This window comes from Macaca fascicularis, chromosome 16 (genome assembly GCF_037993035.2).
Source record: "Macaca fascicularis isolate 582-1 chromosome 16, T2T-MFA8v1.1".
Lineage (NCBI taxonomy): Eukaryota > Metazoa > Chordata > Mammalia > Primates > Cercopithecidae > Macaca > Macaca fascicularis.
In genome coordinates this window covers 10022484-10044089 of record NC_088390.1, presented here as the reverse complement: position 1 = coordinate 10044089, position 21606 = coordinate 10022484, and the positions used below count along the sequence as shown (strand labels likewise).

General features: G+C 51.1%; 1 protein-coding gene across 17 annotated transcripts in view; it reads left to right on the top strand.

Moving 5' to 3' along the window:
• Window positions 1-21606, top strand: part of GAS7 (growth arrest specific 7) — a 288726-nt gene that overhangs the window by 237687 nt on the left and 29433 nt on the right. For all 17 annotated transcript variants that reach the window (XM_045375328.2, XM_074018592.1, XM_005582889.3 and 14 more), the window contains 4 exons: window positions 2360-2413; window positions 14418-14507; window positions 18165-18280; window positions 21248-21322. In XM_045375328.2, the coding sequence (XP_045231263.1) occupies window positions 2360-2413; window positions 14418-14507; window positions 18165-18280; window positions 21248-21322 (335 nt within the window). The remainder of the gene's footprint in view (window positions 1-2359; window positions 2414-14417; window positions 14508-18164; window positions 18281-21247; window positions 21323-21606) is intronic.

Sequence of the window (21606 nt, the reverse complement as noted above, 5' to 3'; positions counted from 1 at the left end):
CGTAGGTAGACTCGAAGGCTGTTGCCAGGGCTGCTAGAATGCTGGCTGCCCTGCCTGGAAGGCTGCAGTGGGAACGTGGTGGTGATGGTGGTAATGTGTCCATGACAGGAAGACAGACTCCTGTAGACTGCAGAATCCATCCTAAAGGCTGCCCTTTCCCCTTCCTGTCATGTATTTGATTGACTAGTGTCTGTGTGTGAATGAATCTATGGAGAGAGAGACTCCGATCCCTGTCTCTTCTTGGTGACTGGTACCTCCTGCCCTGTAGACTCTGTCTGCCTTTCTCCCTGTGCAGTTCTATCAAGTTGCCAAAATTGGCAGAGCTGATCACTTGGGAAGGTATAGGGTGGGCCAGCTGGATGAGATGATGCACTAAAAATGTCTGTGGAAGCTGTAGTTGGCCATAAAGTTAACGTTGGCTGGGAGCCTGATGGGGTCGCTAGAGGAGTTGCCGTAAGTAGAGAAACACAGTGAAACCACAGTGTAGATCAGATCCATGTGTCTCCAAGTGAGGTCCACAGATTCTACAAATCAGAGATGCTGGCGCCACCTGGGACCTGCTGGATCAGGCCCAGCAGCTGAGAGTGCAGCTGGGACTCCATTTTGGACACTTTCCTCAGTTAATTCTGGCGCACCTCAAAGCTTGAGGACCAGTGATAACCATCCATTTTACAGATGGAGAAATTGAGGCTCAAAGAAGTCAGATTTTCTGGCCGGGGTCTCAAGGCTAGTAATCGTTTTCTTGTCTGTGTGAAATTAATGCTCTCTAAGGTTCATTTTTGCTAGACACCCTAAGGATATCAGTTATCCTGAGATGACTTTAATTGGCAACCCAAGTAAGACTGTACGGAGTAAGGGGATGAGACCTTAGCAGGGGCATAGTCAAGCTCCCTGGTTTACCTAATTTGCTGATGGGTTTCTGAGGCAAAGGCTGGCCCTCACCTGCAGATGGTCATTCGGCCAGGTGTCTAGGGTCGTGCTGGCCCGAGGGGTGGGGTGCCCCCCACCCCGAGCCAGTGGTTCCCTCTTGTTGAAGCCCCTCCATACTTTTTCTGGCCTTTATCTATAAAGTGGCAACCACTTCCTTATCTTCTACTAAGGAAGAGTAAGGCCAGGCCGGCTGCAGTGGCTCATGCCTGTAATTCCAGCACTTTGGGAGGCCGAGGCAGGTGGATTGCCTGAGGTCAAGAGTTCGAGGCCAGCTAGGCCAACATGTTGAAACCCTGTGTCTACTAAAAATACAAAAAATAGCCGGGTGTGCTGGCGGGCACCTGTAATCCCAGCTACTCAGGAGGCTGAGGCAGGATAATTGCTTGAACCTGCGAGGCATGGGTTGCTGCGAGCCACAATGATGCCACTGCACTCCAGCCTGAGTGACGGAGTGAGACTCCATCTTAAAAAAAAAAAAAAAAAAGAGTAAGGTCGTGCACAAGTCCTGGGACACATGTATGATGACCGCCTGTGGTGCCTTAGGGGTAAGGCTGCTTCCCAGGTCGCTGTGTGGCTCAGGATGGGAGACATCCCTGGTCCTGCTTGGGGATCTCTGGTATTGAACCCCTAACGTAATTGCTAATAGAACAACAGAGACCCAGTATCAAATACTCTTCAGAGTCATAGTCTGTTAGGACACATGTGGCATTTTCCACTGGCAGTCCTTAATTTTCTCTGCCAGACCAATCCCAGGACTTTGGCAGGCTGCTGAGGACCTCAAGGCTCAGAGGTACTTGGGACTCTGGTTTTCTTGCTGGCAGTGGAAGACGTCAAAAGGCAATCTAAAGACTGAATGGAAGCTGGAAGTCGGCTTGGCTGAGAAATCCCTCCTGGCTCACGGGGTTGGGGAACCGGGGAGTCGGGGAGGTGACCGAGCAGCGCCTCAGTGCACATTGTGTGTGTTTAGGTTTGATGTTTTGGACCCGGGGGTTTCAGAATAAAATGTCGTGTGCTGAGTCCTCAGTGCCAGGAGGTGGTGGCCTTAACTCTCTTCTCCCCAGTGGATTCCGGGGCTTCAGGCGGCAAGCGGCACGCAGAACGTTCACCAGCAGAGGGCAGAGGAGGGGTTAACTCCCCAAATCACAGACTGAGAGAAGAGGAGGGGGGACCTGGTTTGGAGCAGTTCTCTCAGAGCCTGTGCAGGAGGCTTCCTTAATTTGCCTTTCGCCTGAGAGCTGGGTGTGGGAACAGCGTGGGGTCAGGGAGACCCCTGCCTGCCCTGGCCCAGAATATGGTGACTTAGGAGTTGACAGCAGACTGAGCATCCCTGAACTTCCCCAGCGCCTCCACCCTCAGGGAACCTGAATGGGGGGGAAAAATGTCCAATATGGAGAACAGCTTTGATGATATTTCTTGCCTCTCTCCCCAGAACCTGGGATCCTCATCACCAAGCAAAAAGCAGAGCAAGGAAAACACCATCACGGTAAGTGGCTCCAGAAGGGGACTCTCAGGGTGGCTGCGAGCTGGGGCATTTGGCTGGGCTGTTGCCATGGCGATGTGGACCGCCAAGCAGAAGTGATGCCCAACCTGGAGACAGGGAAGTTCCAAAGCTCGGATTTTGCTGAAGTTCCCCATCCACGTCCCCCTCCCACCTCCCCTTCTCCTGTCAGTTTCACATTTCACTTCTCTCCTGGTGAACAAGTGGAAGGAGGGTGGCTGGGATGATGCAGAAGCCATTTTTTTCAGGGCAGGAGGGGAAGGTACGCGTGCGGGAGTGGGTTGAAGGGGGTGGACTGCGCTCAGCGCAATTCAAGTGACGTGTAAATTACAGCCGCGACAGGGTTGCTTTTGTGCGGGGTAACTTCTGGAAGATGTCAAAGTTAAAAGCAAGAGAAAGCGCCCTTAGAGTTCCTAGGAGTTCCTGACGGGAGCAGGCAGCTTCTGCCTAGGTGGCCAGCCTGCCTTCCAGGGCGCTTCGAGATGCCCACCCCCATGTGGATATGAGGGGGAGCCCCCCCGCCCGCCCATCCCCATGCAGAGGTGAGGGGGAGCCCCACACCCCACCTCTGCTCCTCAGCCCTGTGCTTGGGGCAGGTGGGGCTGGACATCATTGCCCCCCTGAGAGGCACAGACCTGAGAAGTGTGGTCCCAGGTTTGCTATTTTGGCACAAATGCAGGAGAGCAGGGAACGGGGGGTTGCTCTCTTAGACTCCAACTCACACAGCTCTGAGCCATTCCGACCACCCCCGTAGAGACAAAACCATGAGTGGGTGTATTTCCCTGCTTCATCCAGGCTGCACATCCTGCTTTGGGAGAAGAAGTTTAGGTAAACAATTAACGATGGCAATTGCTGCAACTTTTGTGTGCATTTATGATGCGCAAGTAGGGATCCAAGCAGCTCATTTAATTGTCCATTAGCTATAGGAAGTGTGAGTTGTAGAATCAATATAGTGTAACGACGATGAACATGGACTCTGAGGCCAGAGTGTCAGTTATATTAATGACTGGGCAGCAGCCTGGGGCAAGTTTCTTGACTCCTTCCCGTCTCAGTCAATAACCATCAAGTGGGGAAATGGGGGGGGGTGGCGGGTGGTCTGTGCCTTAGGGATGGTGTAGAGACTAAATGGGTCCATCCATGGAAAGCACTTAGAACAGAGCCTGCATATAGTAAGTGCTCTGTACACAATATATCACCCTGTTGACAGATGGGGAGACTGAGGCACAGAGCTGCACCTTGCTCACGGTCACCCAGCTGGGAAGTATCAGGATTTGAAATCTATGCCCTTACCACAGTGCCCCTTCTGGAGCTGGCTTGGGTTCCTTGTGTCATGAGCTCCTTTGGAATGCCCTGTGCTGGTGGACATTGTCTCCAAGGGCGGGGCAGAACGACTCAGCCTGCTTGGACCGTGGGTAGCAGCAGCCTTTGCGTTACTGGTGGAGTTGATGGAGCTGGTGGGGAGGGGGTGTGGGCAGGCTCGGGTGCACAGTTCCAGAGGGTACAGTGGCCCATCTTCAAATTGTCACAAAATGCCCCAGAATGCTGGGACACAGCAGGAACTCTCCACTGTCTTCTGAAATACATAAAAAGGAGGGGGAGGAGAAAGTGGGGGGTGGGAGTGGGAGACGTATTTGAATTCTAAAAGGAAAACAAAAATGCAAAGTGAAAAGCAGAGTGTTACGTCATGGAGGGTTGTCTTAAAGGCGTTTAGTGATGGTGCCCGGGCCACGGGGTGGGGCACCTGCTGGACTTCGTCTTGCAGCCAGAGCTTCAGGTGTGGTCAGAGCGGGCAGCACACCTCGCCCACGCCTGCCTTCCCTGTTCCTTCCTGCTGAGCCATGTCATTGCTTCTCATGAGGGAGTCTGCCAAGTGTACTCTGAAACCTCCAAGACCTTTGTTTAAAATGCAGATGACACCCTGGCTATACAAGTTGTTTTCTCTGGGGCCAGACAGGAAAATCTGCATTTGAACCAGTGCCCCAGAGGTTTTAAGTAAACACTCTTGCCTTGGAGAATTTTTTTGCCTAGGAAACTGAGCAAAGGAGGGACCACAGGTTACAAAACAAGTGGGGAGCAGAGCTCAGGGCTTGAACCCAGGTCTCCTGGCTGCCGGCCCAGGACACTCCCCAGTGTACCACCTGGCCTTGGCCTTGGCCCACAGGTGCCTTTTCCCTTCCACACGCACTGCTCTCCCATGCTCAGCCTCTTTCTCTGGGTTCTCAACTTCCAGAGTTCATGGTTTCCCAAGAAGGAGACACTCAGCGGGGAGGGGATGGTTCAGGTCTCAGGAGGCTGGGACGTGAACTTCCCTGTCCGTGGTATGTAGGGATGAGGTGAGCCGCTTCCCGTGCTGTCTGATCCCACAGAGCAGAAGTTTCCAGGCCTGGGCAGCAAAGGGTGGTGGGTCCAGAGCAAGAATGGAGCTGGATTCTGACGCTCCTTCTTCCCCACCCATAGCCTCGAGCTAGTTTTCGGGGGATAGACACGTGGGCTTCCTGACAGCAGCAGTCAGGGTCTGGCAGCCTTGCTGGGTCTTGTTTCCACTGTCCCTAGTGTGGGGCTGGCAGGTGGAGTGTGCTGTTTGATTAGGAGTGACGGGTGCTCGCGGCAGCTCACAGCCCTTGGCAGGAGCATGAACGCATCTGAATCTAGAGGGTTTCAGAAAAGAGGGCAACAGAGCCACCCGGCCACACTCTCACCTGGGAAGAGGAGTGTGGGGACTCCTGTGGTCCTCAGCTTCAGGGCTTCCCAGCGTAGCCACAGAACCCGGGGTGGGAGCTAGGGGCTGGAGGTGAACCCCTGGGGTCATCTCTTCTCCTCTTCTCTGTTCCACAGAGCTCCGGAGCTGGCTTTTTCCTCTCCCATACCGTCCCCGATCCGCTTTCCTCTGGGAGAAAATTCAGAGACAGTTGGACTTGAGCCCTGTGTTGTCAAACCATTTTCCCTTCTCTGCGGCAGGCAGGGTGGTCAAACAGGCCGTGCAAGGAGCCTGTGTGTGGCCTCTGCTCCCCACAGGCTCCTGCTGGGCCAGGACTCTGGGGAGGGGCGTGCCTTGGGGCCTCCCTATGTCGGACGCCTTGGGTGGGTCACACGTTTGTTCAGCGGCTCTCACACCCCGGCCAGGTGGTTTTCTAGCTGGCATGTCCCATTGCGTACCCCTCAGAGAGCTTCTGGGAGGCAGCCCTTGTGCTTCTGGCTGCTCCTGTGCGGAGAAGCCCTGAAGGAACGCCAGCTGCACAGTGGACCCCAGCCGCAGGGGACGGACGAGGGTGTCCCTCCATTTACCTGAGGGTTGGAAGCAACAGAGTTGGTGCAAGAGCAAAGATGCAGCTTTGCTGAGGACACTGGTCTCCGGGAAAGTGAGGGTGGGACCGCCTGCCGGAACTCGCCCTGCGCAGTACACATGGGGAAGCGTGCTCCCCCCCTGGCTCCCTCTTGAGCGTCCTTCCTTTTTGAGCCCCTGTCTTGGGTGGGGAGCGGGCACATTTACACTTCAGTGTGTTGGAAAGGTGGTGTGACAGAGGCTGAGAGCCTAGACTGAAGCCGGCTTGCCTGGGTTCAGACCCTGGTCCACCATTGCATGCACAAACTGTGTGATCCTGCATAGGTGACTTAGCCTCTCTGTGCCTCAGTTTCCTTATCTGTACAATGGGGAGAATAATAGCACCTGCCTTGCAGGGCTGTTGTGAGGATTAAATGAGCTAATACACGTAAAACGCTGAGAACTGTGGCTGGCACATTATTTGCTTTTGTTGAACAAACAGAAAGTAGATCTTTAGGATGGCAGTGAGGCTCCTGCTATGCCTGGGAGGTCTTTTCAGAGGTGTAGCTGGACCCTGGTGTTAACCATCTGGAAAATGTCACCCAGGAGAGGACAGGAATCCATATGTGGAAAGTCTTCTCCCACCTTCTCTTCCCTCCCTGGGCTTTGGAGCACCGTAGGATGGAGCTATGTGGCCCTCCCAGCCCTTCTGATCCAGGAACATAGGAACCCTGATTTGGAGGTCTAGAGGTCACAGAAAGGACACAGCAAGGTTAAAAGTGGTGGCCCAGGAATTAGGAAGCTGGTTCTAGACCCTGCTCTGCCACTTACAGTGAACTAGAGAGGTAAACATTCTGTGTCTCAGTTTCCTCATCTGTGCATAAGTTTGCACTAGACCGTTGCAAATAAACACTGAGGCTCCGGTAGCTTCTGGGACATGCGCACACACACAGCTCTCACCATGCCCCTCTGCTGCCACTGCCTCCCTCTCTCTGAAGGGACTGTTCTCCCATCTTCCATCCCCACGGATGGAAACATGCTTCCTCTCCACCCAGGTCAGTGAACTCAGGGTTTCTCAACCTCAGCACCATTTTGGGTTGGATAGCTCTTTGTTGTTGGGGGACTGTCCCATGCATTGTAGATGTTTATCAGCTTCCCTGGCCCCTCCCATCAGAGGCCAATAGCATCCATCCCCGACCCCACCCAGCTGTGACAACCAGTAATGTCTCCACATTGCTACATGTTTCTGGGGTTGGGGGTAAAATTGCCCCTGGATGGGCATCACTGAATTGACTTCATGGTGGTGTCAAGGCTACTTGTAGAGTATCCCAGGCTGCTTCTAATCCCCGCTTGACTACACTGCTCCTGGCTGCTATCATGACCCTCCGTCCCCCATCACTGCAGACTTCCCCGTCACTGCATGACCCTCCGTCCCCCATCACTGCAGTCGCGTTCTACCTCCAGCCTGTCCTCTGTGCTGTAGTGGGGGTGCTTACCCCAGGCAGCAGCCTGATGAATCGTTACTCTCCTGCAGGGTGCTTCTGTGGTCCCCGCTGTCCTGCTTTCAGGATAGACCTCGGCACCCCTGCAAGACCACCTCTCACCCCAGTCTTGTCTACTCCCTGACTCTGAGCTCCGCCAAACTGAGCAACACGGTCCCCACCTGTGGGGCATATCCTCTCATCCTGGGTCCTTTCCCTTCCTGCAGTATCCTTCTCACCTTCCCACCCCTCTGTCTGCTGGGGCCTACTATTATTACCTAAATCTAAGATTCCTCCCCTGGACCCCCAGTCCTTCCAGTAACCTCAGCACCTCGGGCTTACTCCACTGGCAGGTTTATCCCGAAGAATTACGGTGACTTGTTGATGGAACTGTTGAGAGCGGAGATGGTGCCTTACATCCCTAGCCTCCGGCCACTGCACCAAGGAACATCTCCTGAGCAGCCACTGTGTACCCAACAGTGTACCAGCGAGGAGGGAAACAGCAGGGAAAAGATGGTTCCCATCCCCTCATAGAGCAGGCTGTCTGGCAAGGAGGAGAAACGTGAAATAAACCATCACGAGACATATCATTACAAATACATTGCATGCAGATTGCTGGGAAGATCTAACGTAGCGCGTGGCACTGAGCAGCCTTTCGACGGATGTTTGAATGCAAAGTGGATGAGCAAATAGCCCATCACATAGCTTCGTGGTCAAAGCTTGAACTCTGCAGTCAGCTGGGTCTAGATTCGGATACCTTGCTTCTGTGATCCTCGGTTTCCCCATATACGATGAGGCTGTTCTTCCTCCCCTGTGGAGTTGGTAGGAAGATAAAATGAGAATACATGCAAAGCCCGAGAGAGGGTGTCTGAGTCAGGGCTGGCCCCTGCAGGAGTGAGGATTTGGAGAAATCCCAGTGGGCTTCCTGGGAGGGAGAAATCCCAAAATGAGAGAGGACGGAGACAGTGGCAGGCACCTCCGGGCTCTACCTGAGGACTGGTGTCCTGAAGGAGTGGCAGAAGCAGCAGGGTGATGGGTCCTTAACGAATTCCCACATTCTACTGCTTTTACTCTTCTGCCCCAACCTGTTTTCTGTTCCTGCATTAGTTTGCTAAGGATTATGGCCTCCGGCTCCATCCACGTCCCTACAAAGGACTTGATCTTATTCTTTGTTACGGCTGCATAGTATTGCATGTTGTTCATGTACCACATTTCCTTTATCCAGTCTATCGTTGATGGGCATTTAAGATGATTCCATGTTTTTGCTATTGTGAATAGTGCTGCAATGAACATATGCGTGCATGTGTCTTTATGTAGAAAGATTTCTATTCCTTTGGGTATATACCCAGTAATGGGATTGCTGGGTCACATGGTAGTTCTGTTTTTAGTTCTTTGAGGAATCACCACTTTGCTTTCCACATGGTTGAACTCATTTACACTCCCTCCAACCGTGTATAAGTGTTCCCTTTTCTCTGCAGTCTCGCCAGCACCTGTTATTTTTTGACTTTTTAATGATAGCCATTCTGATTGGCATGCCATGGTATCTCATTGTGGTTTCGATTTGCCTTTCTTTAATGATTAGCGGTGATGAGCATTTTTGCATATGCTTGTTGGCTGCATATATGTCTTCTTTTGAAAAGTGTCTGGGCCGAGCGCAGTGACTCACGCCTGTAATCCCAACACTTTGGGAGGCCAAGGTGGGTGGATCATCTGAAGGTCAGGAGTTCAAGACCAGCCTGACCAACATGGTGAAACCCCATCTCTACTAAAAATACAAAAATTAGCCAGGCATGGTGGTGGGCACCTGTAATCCCAGCTACTCGGGAGGCTGAGGCAGGAGAATGGCTTGAACCCGGGAGGCGGAGTTTGCAGTGAGCTGAGATCGTGCCGTTGTACTCCAGCCTGGGCGACAAAAGCAAAACTTCGTCTCAAAAAAAAAAAAAGAATAAAAAAGTGTCTGTGTATGTCCTTTGCCCACTTACCATGTAGGATCTTGAGAGCAGGGCTCTGTGGTTTGTTTATCTCTGTGGCTTGTCTTCCATTCTGGTGGACACAAGGTCTCCCCCAGGGGCCGTCCCATCCCCGCTGAATTGATCGCGAATGCTCGTTCTCAAAGTGTGGTCCCCAGACCTTCAGCATCACTCGAGAACTCAGACCCCATTCGGAGCTCCTGAATCAGCCACTAGGAGGTGGGACCCAGCATCCTATGTCCTCTAGGTGACTCTGAGGCATGTTCATCCTCGACTCTGGGACAAGAAGGGGACTGAGTGGTGCTTAGGCGGGTCTCAGCCCTCCTCAGGACTTCCATGGCCTTTTAGATGATTGGCTTGGAGCCAGCCAGGATGCATCATTGAAGAGGCTGTCCTTGGTACCGTCTCCCACTCTGGCTAGCAGGGTCTGTCTGCACAGGCCTCCTGGGGTGGGCAGTGGCATCTTCACTCCGAGGGTAAGTCAACTCAGGAAGATTCTGGGAAACAAGACTGGCCAAGACCCATTTCCCCTCCTGCCTGCCCCGCGTTTGGCCAAGCCTCTTCCTGACATGGGAAAGTCCTTTCTTTGTAGGAAAATGTTTCCCCAACAAGAAGGCAAGGCCAAGAGCAGTTTGGGTGAGGGAAGGCAAGGGAAAGGGGAGAGATACCTGCAGGGCAGGCCACTCCAGAAGGCATTTAGACCCGCCTCTGAGTACCCAGAAGTCTGCTTGTTCCATCATTCTTTTTTTTTTTTTTTTTTGAGAGGGAGTCTCGCTCTGTAGCCCAGGCTGGAGTGCAGTGGCCGGATCTCAGCTCACTGCAAGCTCCGCCTTCCGGGTTCACGTCATTCTCCTGCCTCAGCCTCCCGAGTAGCTGGGACTACAGGCGCCCGCCACCTCGCCCGGCTAGTTTTTTGTATTTCTTAGTAGAGACGGGGTTTCACCGTGTTAGCCAGGATGGTCTCGATCTCCTGACCTCGTGATCCACCCGTCTCGGCCTCCCAAAGTGCTGGGATTACAGGCTTGAGCCACCGCGCCCGGCCTGTTCCATCATTCTTAATGCTCAATTTACTTTAATGTCATAGTTAATTTATCATTAAATTTGATTGAAATTTTCATGGACTGCATTATTAAGCAAAATAAAGGCGGACCGTGATGACCGTAATTTGTTGAAATGAGAATAACTGGAACACAAAATAAGGAATCTGTGTGCTTTTGAAATCCGTCCCTTGTTTTCATGATTGCCTGCTTGGCAGTGGGTTATGGAGGCCCAGAAAGGAGACTTGCCTCTGGACACACCTTGGGGACTCAGCCCGAAACCACGGCTTGGGGAGACAGTTTTCTGATGCTGGCCTCAAGAACTGGCCCTTCCTTCTCTCACTCAGGCTGCTGACACCTGGGAGAAAACTCTCCAGCCCCAGCCGATTTTCATCTAGCCTTTGTTTTTTTTAATTCATCACAGTGCTCATTTTTTAGAGTTTAAGAAGCTGTGCCTTTTTTTTTTTTTTTTGAGACAGAGTCTCGCCCTGTCGCCCAGGCTGGGGTGCAATGGCGCGATCTCAGCTCACTGCAACCTCCACCTCCCAGGTTCAAATGATCCTCCTGACTCGGCCTCTTGAGTAACTGGGATTACATGCGCCCACCACCACGCCCGGCTAATTTTTTTATTTTTAGTAGAGACAGGGTTTCACTGTGTTGTCCAGGCTGGTCTCGAACTTCTGACCTTGTGATCTGCCCACCTGGGCCTCCCAAAGTGCTGGGATTACAGGCGTGAGCCACCATGCCCTGCCACAAGGTACCTTTTAAAAAACTATCTTGATTTTCCCCACTCATCATTAAATTCAGATTAAATATTTTTGATAGGATTTTTTTTAACCCAGGCTTTAAAGTGTAGTGATATAATCATAGCTTACTGCAGCCTCAACCTCCCAGGCTCAAGAGATCCTCCTGCTTCAGCCTCCCAAGTAGCTGAGACTACAGGCATGCACCACCATGCCTGGCTAGTTTTGTTTTTTATTTTTTGTAGAGACAAGGTCGTGCTATTTTGCCCAGGCTGGTCTCGAACTCCTGAGCTCAAGCGATCTGCCCACCTTGGCCTCCCAAAATGTTGGGATTGCAGATGTGAGCCACCATGCCCTGGCCAGGAATCTTACATGGATAATGTTGTATTCTTAGAAGTTAGACATTTTGTAAAGAAGAAAGAGGCCCAGCACAGTGGCTCACGCCTGTAATCCCAGCACTTTGGGAGGCCCAGAAGGGCGGATCACTTGGGGTCAGGAGTTTGAGACCAGCCTGGCCAACGTGGTGAAATCCTGTCTCTACTGAAAATACAAAAACTGGCCAGGTGTGGTGGCGCACACCTGTAATCCCAGCTACTCAAGAGAGGCTGAGGCAGGAGAATCACTTGAGCCAGGGAAGCAGAGGTTGCAGTGAGCCAAGATCGTGCTGCTGCACTCCAGCCTAGTGACAGAGCTAGACTCTGTCTCAAAAAAATAAATAAATAAAAGAAAAGAAAAGGAGAAAGAGAAGAAGGGATTATCCTTGGCAGAATTTGGTGCAGCCCTGTCATCTCCAGGATTCTCCATGTCATTCCTGCCCCTGATCCTTCTGCTGAGTCGTGTTTCCCTCTAGGTTGGTGGGGACCTCAGCCTTTGCCTTAACCACGTGTCAGGATCTGGGAGGAGTAGGCTCCTTCTATTGCCGGGGACTTCTCCCCAGACTGCGACTGAGATCTGTGCGCTGGCAGCTGGGGAGGGGGTGTGGGCTAGATTTACTTCTAACCACCCAGGAGCTCCCCAAACCAGAGGTTACAACTGGAGGTCCATGGGCCCGACTTGGCTGGCAGAAGAGTTTGTTGGGCTTACATGGTTTTATTGTTTAGATTATTATGGTTTTTAACCTTGAATTAATTGCCAACACTTAGAAATGGAGACACTTTGCATAGAAATCCCCATTTTCAGCTTCCCTCGAGTCATCACGTAATCTGTCAGCACTGCACTCCTCAGAAACGCTTGACAACAGTTGGCAAAAGCTGAGCAGAATCTGCCCCTTGGACGCATCTCTGTAGCCTCCGACCCCTGCCCAAAGTAGAAGCTGTCCGCCCTCCTATCCCAGCTGCAGTTTCTGTGACACTTGGGCACCTCACTGGCTTGCACTCCCCGCCCAGCTTTGGAGTTTGTGTCCTGGGCCCAAAACCTCAGGGCGGGATCATTTTTTAATGTGTGACATTTTCCACTTCAGCAGGTGCTTGGGCTGCAAGGAGGGATTAAAGACTTATAAGGCTCAGGCCTTGCTCCCACAGAGGAAGCAAATTAGCCCACGTCCTAGGAGAGGTGGGAATCTGGGGCCTGAAGCCACCTCCACACAGTGGGGAAAAACCAGGGAGCATTGTGGATGTGCTTGGGCAGAAAAGTCTGAGACGACCCAGAAGTTTCTGTACTTCACTCTCCTTAGCTAGGGCCAGCCTTACACGGGCAGCACAGATTATAATTTTTTTTTTTTTTTTTGAGACAGAGTCTCGCTCTGTCACCCAGGCTGGAGTGCAGTGTCGCAGTCTCAGCTCACTGCAACCTCCACCTCGTGGGTTTAAGCAATTTTCCTGCCTCAGCCTCCTGAGTAGCTGTGATCACAGGCGCCCACCACCACGCCTGGCTAATTTTTGTATTTTTAGTAGAGAAGGGGTTTCACCATGTTGGTCAGGCTGGTCTCGAACTCCTGACCTCATGATCTGCCTGCCTCGGCCTCCCAAAGTGCTGGGATTACAGGTGTGAGCCGCCGTGCCCGGCCCCCCAGATTATAATTTTGAAGCTGTATTTGTTTGTATGATACATATCATGACATAACATTTGCAAGGTAACCTCTCCCCCTGACCCTCACCCACACAGTTCCTATCCTTGGAAGCAAATGATGTTACCTGTTGCCAGAAGTATTCGATACGCAAATAACCAAATGTGTATTATACAGGTGACCCTTGAACAACATAGGGGCTAGGGGTGCCCCCTCTCCACCCATAGTCCAAAACTGACATATAACTTTGGACTCCTCCAGAACTTAACTCCTAATAGCCTCTTGTTGAGTGGAAACCTCACTGACATGAACACATATTTTGCATATTTATGTGTATTATACACTGTATCCTTACAGTAAACTAGAGAAAATAAAATGTTAAGACAATTATAAAGAAGAAAAAGGTAATTACTGTTCTTTAGATGGAAGTGGATCATCCTCAAGGTCTTCATCCTCAACATCTTCACATTCAATGGGCAAAGGAGGAGTAGGAAGAGGAGGGACTGGTCTTGTCTCGGGTCACAGAGGCAGGAGAGAAAATATACGTATAAGTGAACCCCTGCACTTCAAACCTGTGTTGTTCAAGGGTCCACTGTATATCTCTTCCTTTTTAAAAAGGAACTGTAATACTCTTTGCTTGCCTTTTTTTTCTTACCTTCACCTAACCGAATATACTGGCACACTTTTCTTATTAAAATTTTTTTTTTTTTTGAGAGAGAGTTTCGCTCATACAATGGCATGATCTCAGCTCATTGCAAAGCTAGAGAGCACTGGTGCCATCTCGGCTCACTGCAACCTCTGCCTCCTGGGTCCAAGTGGTTCTCCTCCCTCAGCCTCCCGACTAGCTGGGATTACAGGCATGCACCACCATGCCCAGCTAATTTTGTATTTTTAGCAGAGATGGGGTTTCTCCATGTTGGTCAGGCTGGTTTCAAACTCTCGACCTCAGGTGATCCGCCCGCCTCGGCCTCCCAAAGTGCTGGGATTACAGGCGTGAGCCACCGCGCCCGGCCACTTTTCTAATTAAATTTAAGAACTTTATCACTGCGTCCTTTCTGATTTCCATAGATGTCTGTCTCATACTTTGTTTAACCATTCCCCTGCTGATGGACATTGGAGTTGTTTTCCGGCCTTTAACTGCCGTAAATAGTGCTGTCGTGAAAAAGCGTGTATGGACATCACCGCCCCCATGCAACTGTATCTGTAGGATAGACTCTTGTGCAATTGCTGGGTCAAAGGCACTGGATGTTTGCAATTTTGATCCTAGTAAACTGCCCTCTGGAGAGGTGGTACTGGTTCACAGCCCGTCTGGGTTGGTGGTGAGCGCCTGTTGCCCCTCATATGAAGTGCTGGCCCCTGGAGCACGGGAAGATCCCTGTGCATGTTCTGTCAATATGGAGGCTGCTGTAGTGCCATGTCCCCCGGGAGCAAAGCCTTCCTCACTATTCCAGTCTCCAGCAGAGTCATTCTTTCTTGTTCTGTGCCCTACAGATAAACTGTGTGACGTTCCCTCACCCAGACACGATGCCGGAACAGCAGCTGCTGAAACCGACCGAGTGGAGCTACTGCGACTACTTCTGGGTAAGCAGTGCCTCAGTTTCCCCCACAGCATGACCCGATGACTGAGAGTGGACCCCTAGGATGGGTAGGAGGGACCTGGATCTCATAGTGGAGGGGCCTTTCTCATTGGAGCCTGAAGGGCTGGGGTTAAATTTTACACCCGAGACAGGAACTTGGGATCCTCTTGGAGTCCAGCTCATTCTCTAAATCTCAGGGATTCAGCAGGGAATCCTGCTGAGGGAATTCCCAGTCTGTTCCCAGACTCAGGGAATCTCAGTCTGTTCACATTACAGACACTTCAACCAGAATGTAGGTAAGCGGAGGGCCATTTTCTCCAATGCTCAGTGAAGGCAGGAGACTAGAATCCGCCTCAATAAATGAACGTGGGCTCCAGACCTGCTTGTCACTTACGTGAGTGACGTTGGACAAGGGCTTCACCTCCTCGGGCCTCACTGTACTCATCAGAATTGTGAGGCGGTGGGGGCACAGGATCTTCAGAGAGCTCCAGCTTGGATAATCCTATAGTTCTGAAACTTTTGCAGATCACTTAGCGAACACAGAGTTTTGATTTTGCAAGATTCAAGAAAGTTCTGTGGGTGGATGGTGGCGATGGTGGCACAGCCGTGTGAATGTACTTCCTGCCACTGAACTGTATTCTTAAAAATGGCTAAAATGGTCAGTTGCATGCTAGGTGTATTTTTTTTTTCCACAATAAATAAATTTTTAGAAATGCAGAGTCCTGCACTTCTGAACATTCTGGGAATGGTCCTGGGCCATTTGCATGTGAAAGTCATCGTGACTTTCAAAATTAGATCACCCCTTTCTGGAATCAGTTAGTAGGGATGGTCATACAACCCTGTGAATATATTAAAAACCACTAAATTGTACACTTCAAAAAAACAAGTGTCCAAAGACCCCAAGGAACAATAACTAAGTAAAAACTTGTTTTCACCACTGTGCAGAATGGATTTTTTGAGACAGAGTCTCACTCTGTCTCACCCAGGCTGGAGTGCAGTGGTGCGATCTTGGCTCACTGCAGCCTCCATCTCCTGGGTTCAAGCGATTCTCCTGTCTCAGCATCCTGAGTAGCTGGGTACAGGTGTGTGCCACCACACCAAGCTGTTGTTGTTTTTTTTTTTTTTAAGTAGAGACAGGGTTTCACCATGTTGGCCATGCTGGTCTCAAGCTCCTGGCCTCAGGCAGTCCACCCGCCTTGGCCTCCCAAAGTGTTGGGATTACAGGTGTGAGCCACTGCGCCCAGCCGGATTATCTACACTTTTTAGATTTGCTAACCGAATACTAGAAAAAGGGTGCTTTTTTCTTTCTACGAAATCACTTGTACCTTAGAAGATACACAGAGATCCCTGTTGCCTCCACCTCTCACCAAGGCACAATTTCTGTAGCTCCAGCGGTGCTACATTCAGGGTAGAGATCTGTGCCTAGGTTGAGGAAACAGTATAAAGGGGCTTATCTTTGGCACCAGACAGACCTGGGCAGGTGAGCTCAGAGGCAGGGGAAGCAAGCATCAGAGTGTGCAAGATTTTCTAGGCCCCAATAAGTGAGTTTTACTCTGCTTGTGGAAGGAGGATGTTAGAAGGTCTTAAGCAGCAATATGATGTGATTTGATTCATAGACGTTGTCCAGGCAGGGGTGGGAAGTTGACAGGTGACCGGAAGAGACCAGGAAAGATGGTAGTGGCGGCAGAGGAGGGAGAGATGTACCTGGGTTTGGAAACATCATCTCTCAAGAGAGGTGCAGTAAATGGAGGGTTCAAGGAGAGAGTGTTTTGAGCCCCGGAAATGGGTATCCTGGGAGCCTGGAGGTCATCGTGTGGGGTCTCAAGCCTTGGAAAGTTGGCAGGAATGTCTGATGCTGCCTGCTGCCAGCAGCATCCGGAGAGTGACACTTGTGAGTTCTTTTCTTAACCCAAGCTCTCTGGGGACTCTGATACTTAATCTGCAATCCACTTATCCCCCTGACCATCAAGGCCTTTTCCACGAATAGAAATTTCTGTCTCCTGACACAGTCGTTGAAGGCTGTTTCTTCTGGCTGGTTTTCCCGAGCGTGCATGGATAGCTCGGCACATCCATCCTAGAAGGGAGGCAGATTGGAGCTCAGTATTTGGGTAATTTTCCTTCTGCTTTGTCATCAAGATGTAGCATTCGTAGGGTGAAGCGCAGCGATCTTCAGTGGACATTGCTTTTAAACTGCAAGACCAGCCCGACTGTGACCCCATAGGGTGGTGATCTCCCTGTCATCAGGGATGTTAGCAGTGTGACCAGAGGGCTTTGAGTTATGGCACCCGAGGGAGAGGTCCCACACTGGGGGAACTGGGAAGGTGTCCATAACATCCTTCACCTACTTGTGATGGTAAATGGGGTTCCCTGCAGGCATCAGCAACCCCTTTTCTTTCCCCTCTCCTAAAATGTCTGATCTGGATGGGATCTGAGAGATGCAACCCACTCCTATTTCAAGGGGGTGATGTGTGGGGATACTGCCTAGGATTGGACACCCTGTGGCTGGACACTGTTTTCACCAATGCACCTCTCTGTCTGGGATATCAAAGACCTGTTCTGAACACCCTCCATTAACTATCAAAGTGTTTGACCCTGGGTTGCTGATAGGGAAAAGCTGTAAGGGGGAGGACACTTTCAGGCATGCTGATGGCTAGTGCCTGGAATGGCCCTGGGAACTGGTGCCACGGCCGTGCGGGCAGATGTGTGGGTGAATCTCAGGCAGGGGAATGGCAGGAAAGGGACATTCAGGTATGCTTGAAGAAATGCAGGTAATACAAAATAAAATAAAACATTTAATTTTGAAATTTTAAGAATATATGTTTGCAAAATTAATTGGGTCCTAAGTATTTATTTCGTTGACTTGCCCATCCTCCCCAAGTTTGGGCTTCTATTTAAAAGTAACTAATAACAGATACCATGTATTGGGTACATAATATGTGCACAGCAATGTGCTCAGCTGTATACATATGTCATTTACCCTGAAGTGACCCTTTGAAGGTAGGGCTGTTACTTCCTCAGTTTTGCAGATGAAAAAACTAAGGCCTGGAGTGAGTGAAGAACTTGGCCAAGGTCACCCAGCCGGTATTTCAGGGCAGCCTGTCCTGTGCTCTCCTCCGGCCTCCCTTCGATCCACTTTCTCCCTATGATTGATTTTTCTCTCCTGTGATCTTTTATGAATGTGTGTTTAGAGGGTGTCACTGCCCTACCAGTATAAGAAGCTGATAGAAGACAAGATGGCTTAAGGCTGGGGGCACCTGCTCCTGAGCTCACACATAGTCCAGCTGGGAGTCAGGATGCCAAGATTCGCCGAGGGCCAAGCCAGGCTTTGCAGCCACCTGGTTGGAAGTCGTAGGCCGTTAGGCATCACAGCCGGCGCTCTTGGACACTTGCCCTTCTTCCTCTCAGTTCCCAGGTTGGGAGAGTTAAGGGGCTTGGATGTGGGGATACAGCAACTGTAAGAGCCTGAGCATCAGAAAGCACTGTTGGGAGACGGGGCACCAGGAGAGACGTCCGAGTTAGGGCAGCAGAGACGGCTGCTCCCGTGTCTTGTGCTGGGCTGGGGTTGCCAGACACATCTGGGAGCTGTCCTCTCTTTTCGCCATTCTCCCTGGCTGCAGACGCAGACTTGCCCTAAACTCTTGTGCTTCTGCTTCCTTTGTAGGCTGATAAGAAGGACCCCCAAGGCAACGGCACTGTGGCTGGGTTTGAACTACTGCTCCAGAAACAGCTGAAGGGCAAACAAATGCAGAAGGAAATGTCAGAATTCATCCGGGAAAGGTGAAGCCTGGGCCCCTCCCAGCCCTGGGGCCTGGCACCAGTGTTCCCCGGGGGCCCCGTGGCCAGGGGGCGACAGCACAGGACTCAGCACTGCACACTCAGCATTGGGCTGGTTAGCACCAGGTGGCAAACTCATGGCCCCTGGGACGGATCTGGTCAGCAGATGTGTAGCTTTGGCCGATACAATGTTTTTAAATATTTGAACCGACACAAAAAAATGGGTAGATTTCATATTAAAATCTGGATATTTTGCACACCTTGAAAGAGCAGAAGCGTTGGCAGGATTGCCTCCACATCCCTCACGCGACAATTGGCCGGAGCTGAGTAGCAGCTACTCTTGTAGAGGTGGTGTTTGTGTTCCCATTTTGCCACAGTCTCCACCACTCCGTACTGTATTCTCCCGCAGACTTCTTCACTCCTTTACTTATGTACCTGGCCGTCATTTGAAGCACTGCCCTTTACCATAACCAATGGGGGGAAAGTTACAGTTCAATTCCTCGTTAGCCAAAACCTGTGTTCCAGGGCAGGAGATGTAGAGCCCTTCTCCTACCCCATCCCTGCCTCAGGATTGTAACAGTGTTTTGTCTAAAGAGCTTGGGAACCCAGATGAAGAAACGATAAACTTAGCCCAATGGAAATGGAGAAATCTACAAAGAGAAAGAGAAGTTCCTTCTCTCTCTCTCTCTCTCTCTCTCTCTCTCTCTCTATCTCTCTCTATCTCTCTCTCTCTCTCTCTCTCTCTCTCTCTCTCTCTCTCTCTCTGTCTCTCTCTCCAAGTTCTGAGGTCCTGTTCAGCATACACTCACATACCCACATACCTGCACATACCCACCTGTCACGCATGTGCACACACACAACACTTTCCATCTGGAGTTGGAAATATTTATAGCAAATTGCAATATCTTTTACAAATATTTATTTATTTTTTCTTTATGAGACGGAGTGTTGCTCTGTCACCCAGGCTGGAGTACTGTGGCATAATCTTGGCTCACTGCAACCTCCATCTCCGAGGTTCAAGCAATTCTCCTGTCTCAGCCTCTGGAGTAGCTGGGATTACAGGTGTGCACCACCATGCCCAGCTAATGTTTTGTCTTTTTAGTAGGGACGGGGTTTCACCATGTTGGCCAGGCTGGTCTCGGTACTCCTGAGCTCAGGTGATCCGCCCGCCTCAGCCTCCCAAAGTGCTGGGATTAACAGGTGTGAGCCACTGCGCCCAACCAAAAATTTTCCTTTTTAATTATAACAGCAATAATCAAGTCATAATGCTTTGGCGTTTTGAAGCACCCCTTTCCCTTAGAGGGCCTATTTTCAGATGAGATCGGATGTGTTCAGGGTGGTCTGGGTGTAGACAGAGGGCCTATTTTCAATTTGTATTATCAGATCCTTATTTTATGACCCATTAAACTGGTGGGAAATGGACAGGTTGCACGGCTTGGGTTTGAGAAGACAATGGTATAAAACAGGCAAATAGGAACTGACTGCAAAAGTTAAAGCTTGAACACGCTTGTGGTTTATATTTCCATAACAACGTCTTGTTAGCAAATAAATGGAAACTGCCATTTCAGGACATTCTGGGCTTCCTAGAGAAAACGCATACACCAGCCACCTTGGGATCTTGGGAAGGCCTTTTAGTGCCAGGAGAGGTGAGAGCTGAGGCTCAGAGTGGGGAGCTTCCCTGGCTCGAGGACAGGTGCTGGCTGGTTTGCTGGGGTCTTGGTTTCGGGAAGTGGGGCAGAAGTGGAGGTGACGCACGCTTTGGTCCTGGAGTTGAGACACAGGAGCGTCGTGTGTCTGGTGCATGTGGTCGGCATTGAGGAGCCGGGAGTGTGGCATGGATAGATCTCCCTTCTAGAGATCTCTCTTGGCCACAGTCTGGGGTTGAAGGTAGGGGGATGGAGAGGAAGTGACAGAGGCAGATCAGTTGGAATGAGACTCAGGAGGACCTAGAGACCAGTTGAAGGTGGAGGTGAGAGAAAAGCAGTGCAAGAAGGAACGAGATTGTGAGTCTCCTGATGCCAAGTCATGCAATTATTATTACTCGGAATGCTGCGGCCAGACTTTGTCCACTGCCCTCTCTCCATCATCGTACTCTTTGGGTGCCAGGTGCTTGAGTGGCTGGGAAGCAAATGCTGTGGTCCCAGCGCCTCTGGAGCTTTTCTGTTCACTGTGTGATGGACCAGGGGCTCTCTGAATCCTGGGCTCTGGCCAGCTCTGGTTGGCATAAGCATAGCTGCTCTGTCTCCCACTGTGGCCCAGAGGACCACTTAGGTGGCGAACAGTACCTCTGACAACATGCTTCACACGACGTGGCAGATAATACAGGACAGCCCCTGGGGAGTTGCCTTGCAAATGTGTCAAAGGCCTGCCTGCCGGAAGCTACATGCAACGCTACTTTCCTCTCCAGGGAAATAGAATCTACCTGCAGCCCTGGGCACTGCCAGGTTTCCATGGAAATACTTGCACCCAGCAGGCTTGACAATCAGAGGCCCTGGGGGTGTGAGACAGTAGGGAGATCTTCTGTTCTGCTGCTGAGGGCCCGAGGCCACCTGGGAGTTCTGGGGCTGGGAGGGAGAGGGGACAGCCCTGGGTATTATTGCTGGTAGTCTATCACGAGTTGCAAGCATTCATTCCTTCCTTCCTTCATTTATTCATTCAGGGGTCTTGTTTCCTGTTCTGTGCTAGGAACTATGTAAACGCCAGCTCTCGTCTTCACAGCTCTAGGAGACAGGAGAAAATATCCTACTTTGCAGATGAGGAGGTGGAGGTCCAGACAGTTTTGTTCATTCGTTTATCCAACAAGTACTTATTAAGCACCTACTGCATGTCAGGTGGACAGACAAGAGCCATGCAGTCTCAGAGCTTGTGGTCTAGTGAGTTCCTTTCCACGGCGGAGGTGTGAGAGCAGCAGGGCAGATCCACCGTCTGGCACTGGAGAGCTGATGTGGGTTGGGTTTTCTGTCTTTGCAGGATAAAGATTGAAGAAGACTATGCGAAGAACTTAGCGAAGCTCTCTCAGAACTCCTTGGCTTCTCAGGAGGAAGGGTGAGTGGGTAGGAGAGAGGTGGGAGTGGGGAGGATGGGGGGTCACTGAGGAAGGGGGATCAGCCAGTCATCACTGATCACTGGCATGGCCCCAGTTTAGATGGAGAGCTCTCCATAGGCCTGGCTGAAGGTGGGCACTCGTGACTCAGGTGGGTGCTCATGACTTAAGGTGTGTGCCCGTGGCCCAAGCAGGGCACCCATGACTCAAGGTATGGGTGTCCACACTCAAAAGGGCACTTCCGGCCAGGCGCGGTGGCTCACGCCCGTTATCCCAGCAATTCGGG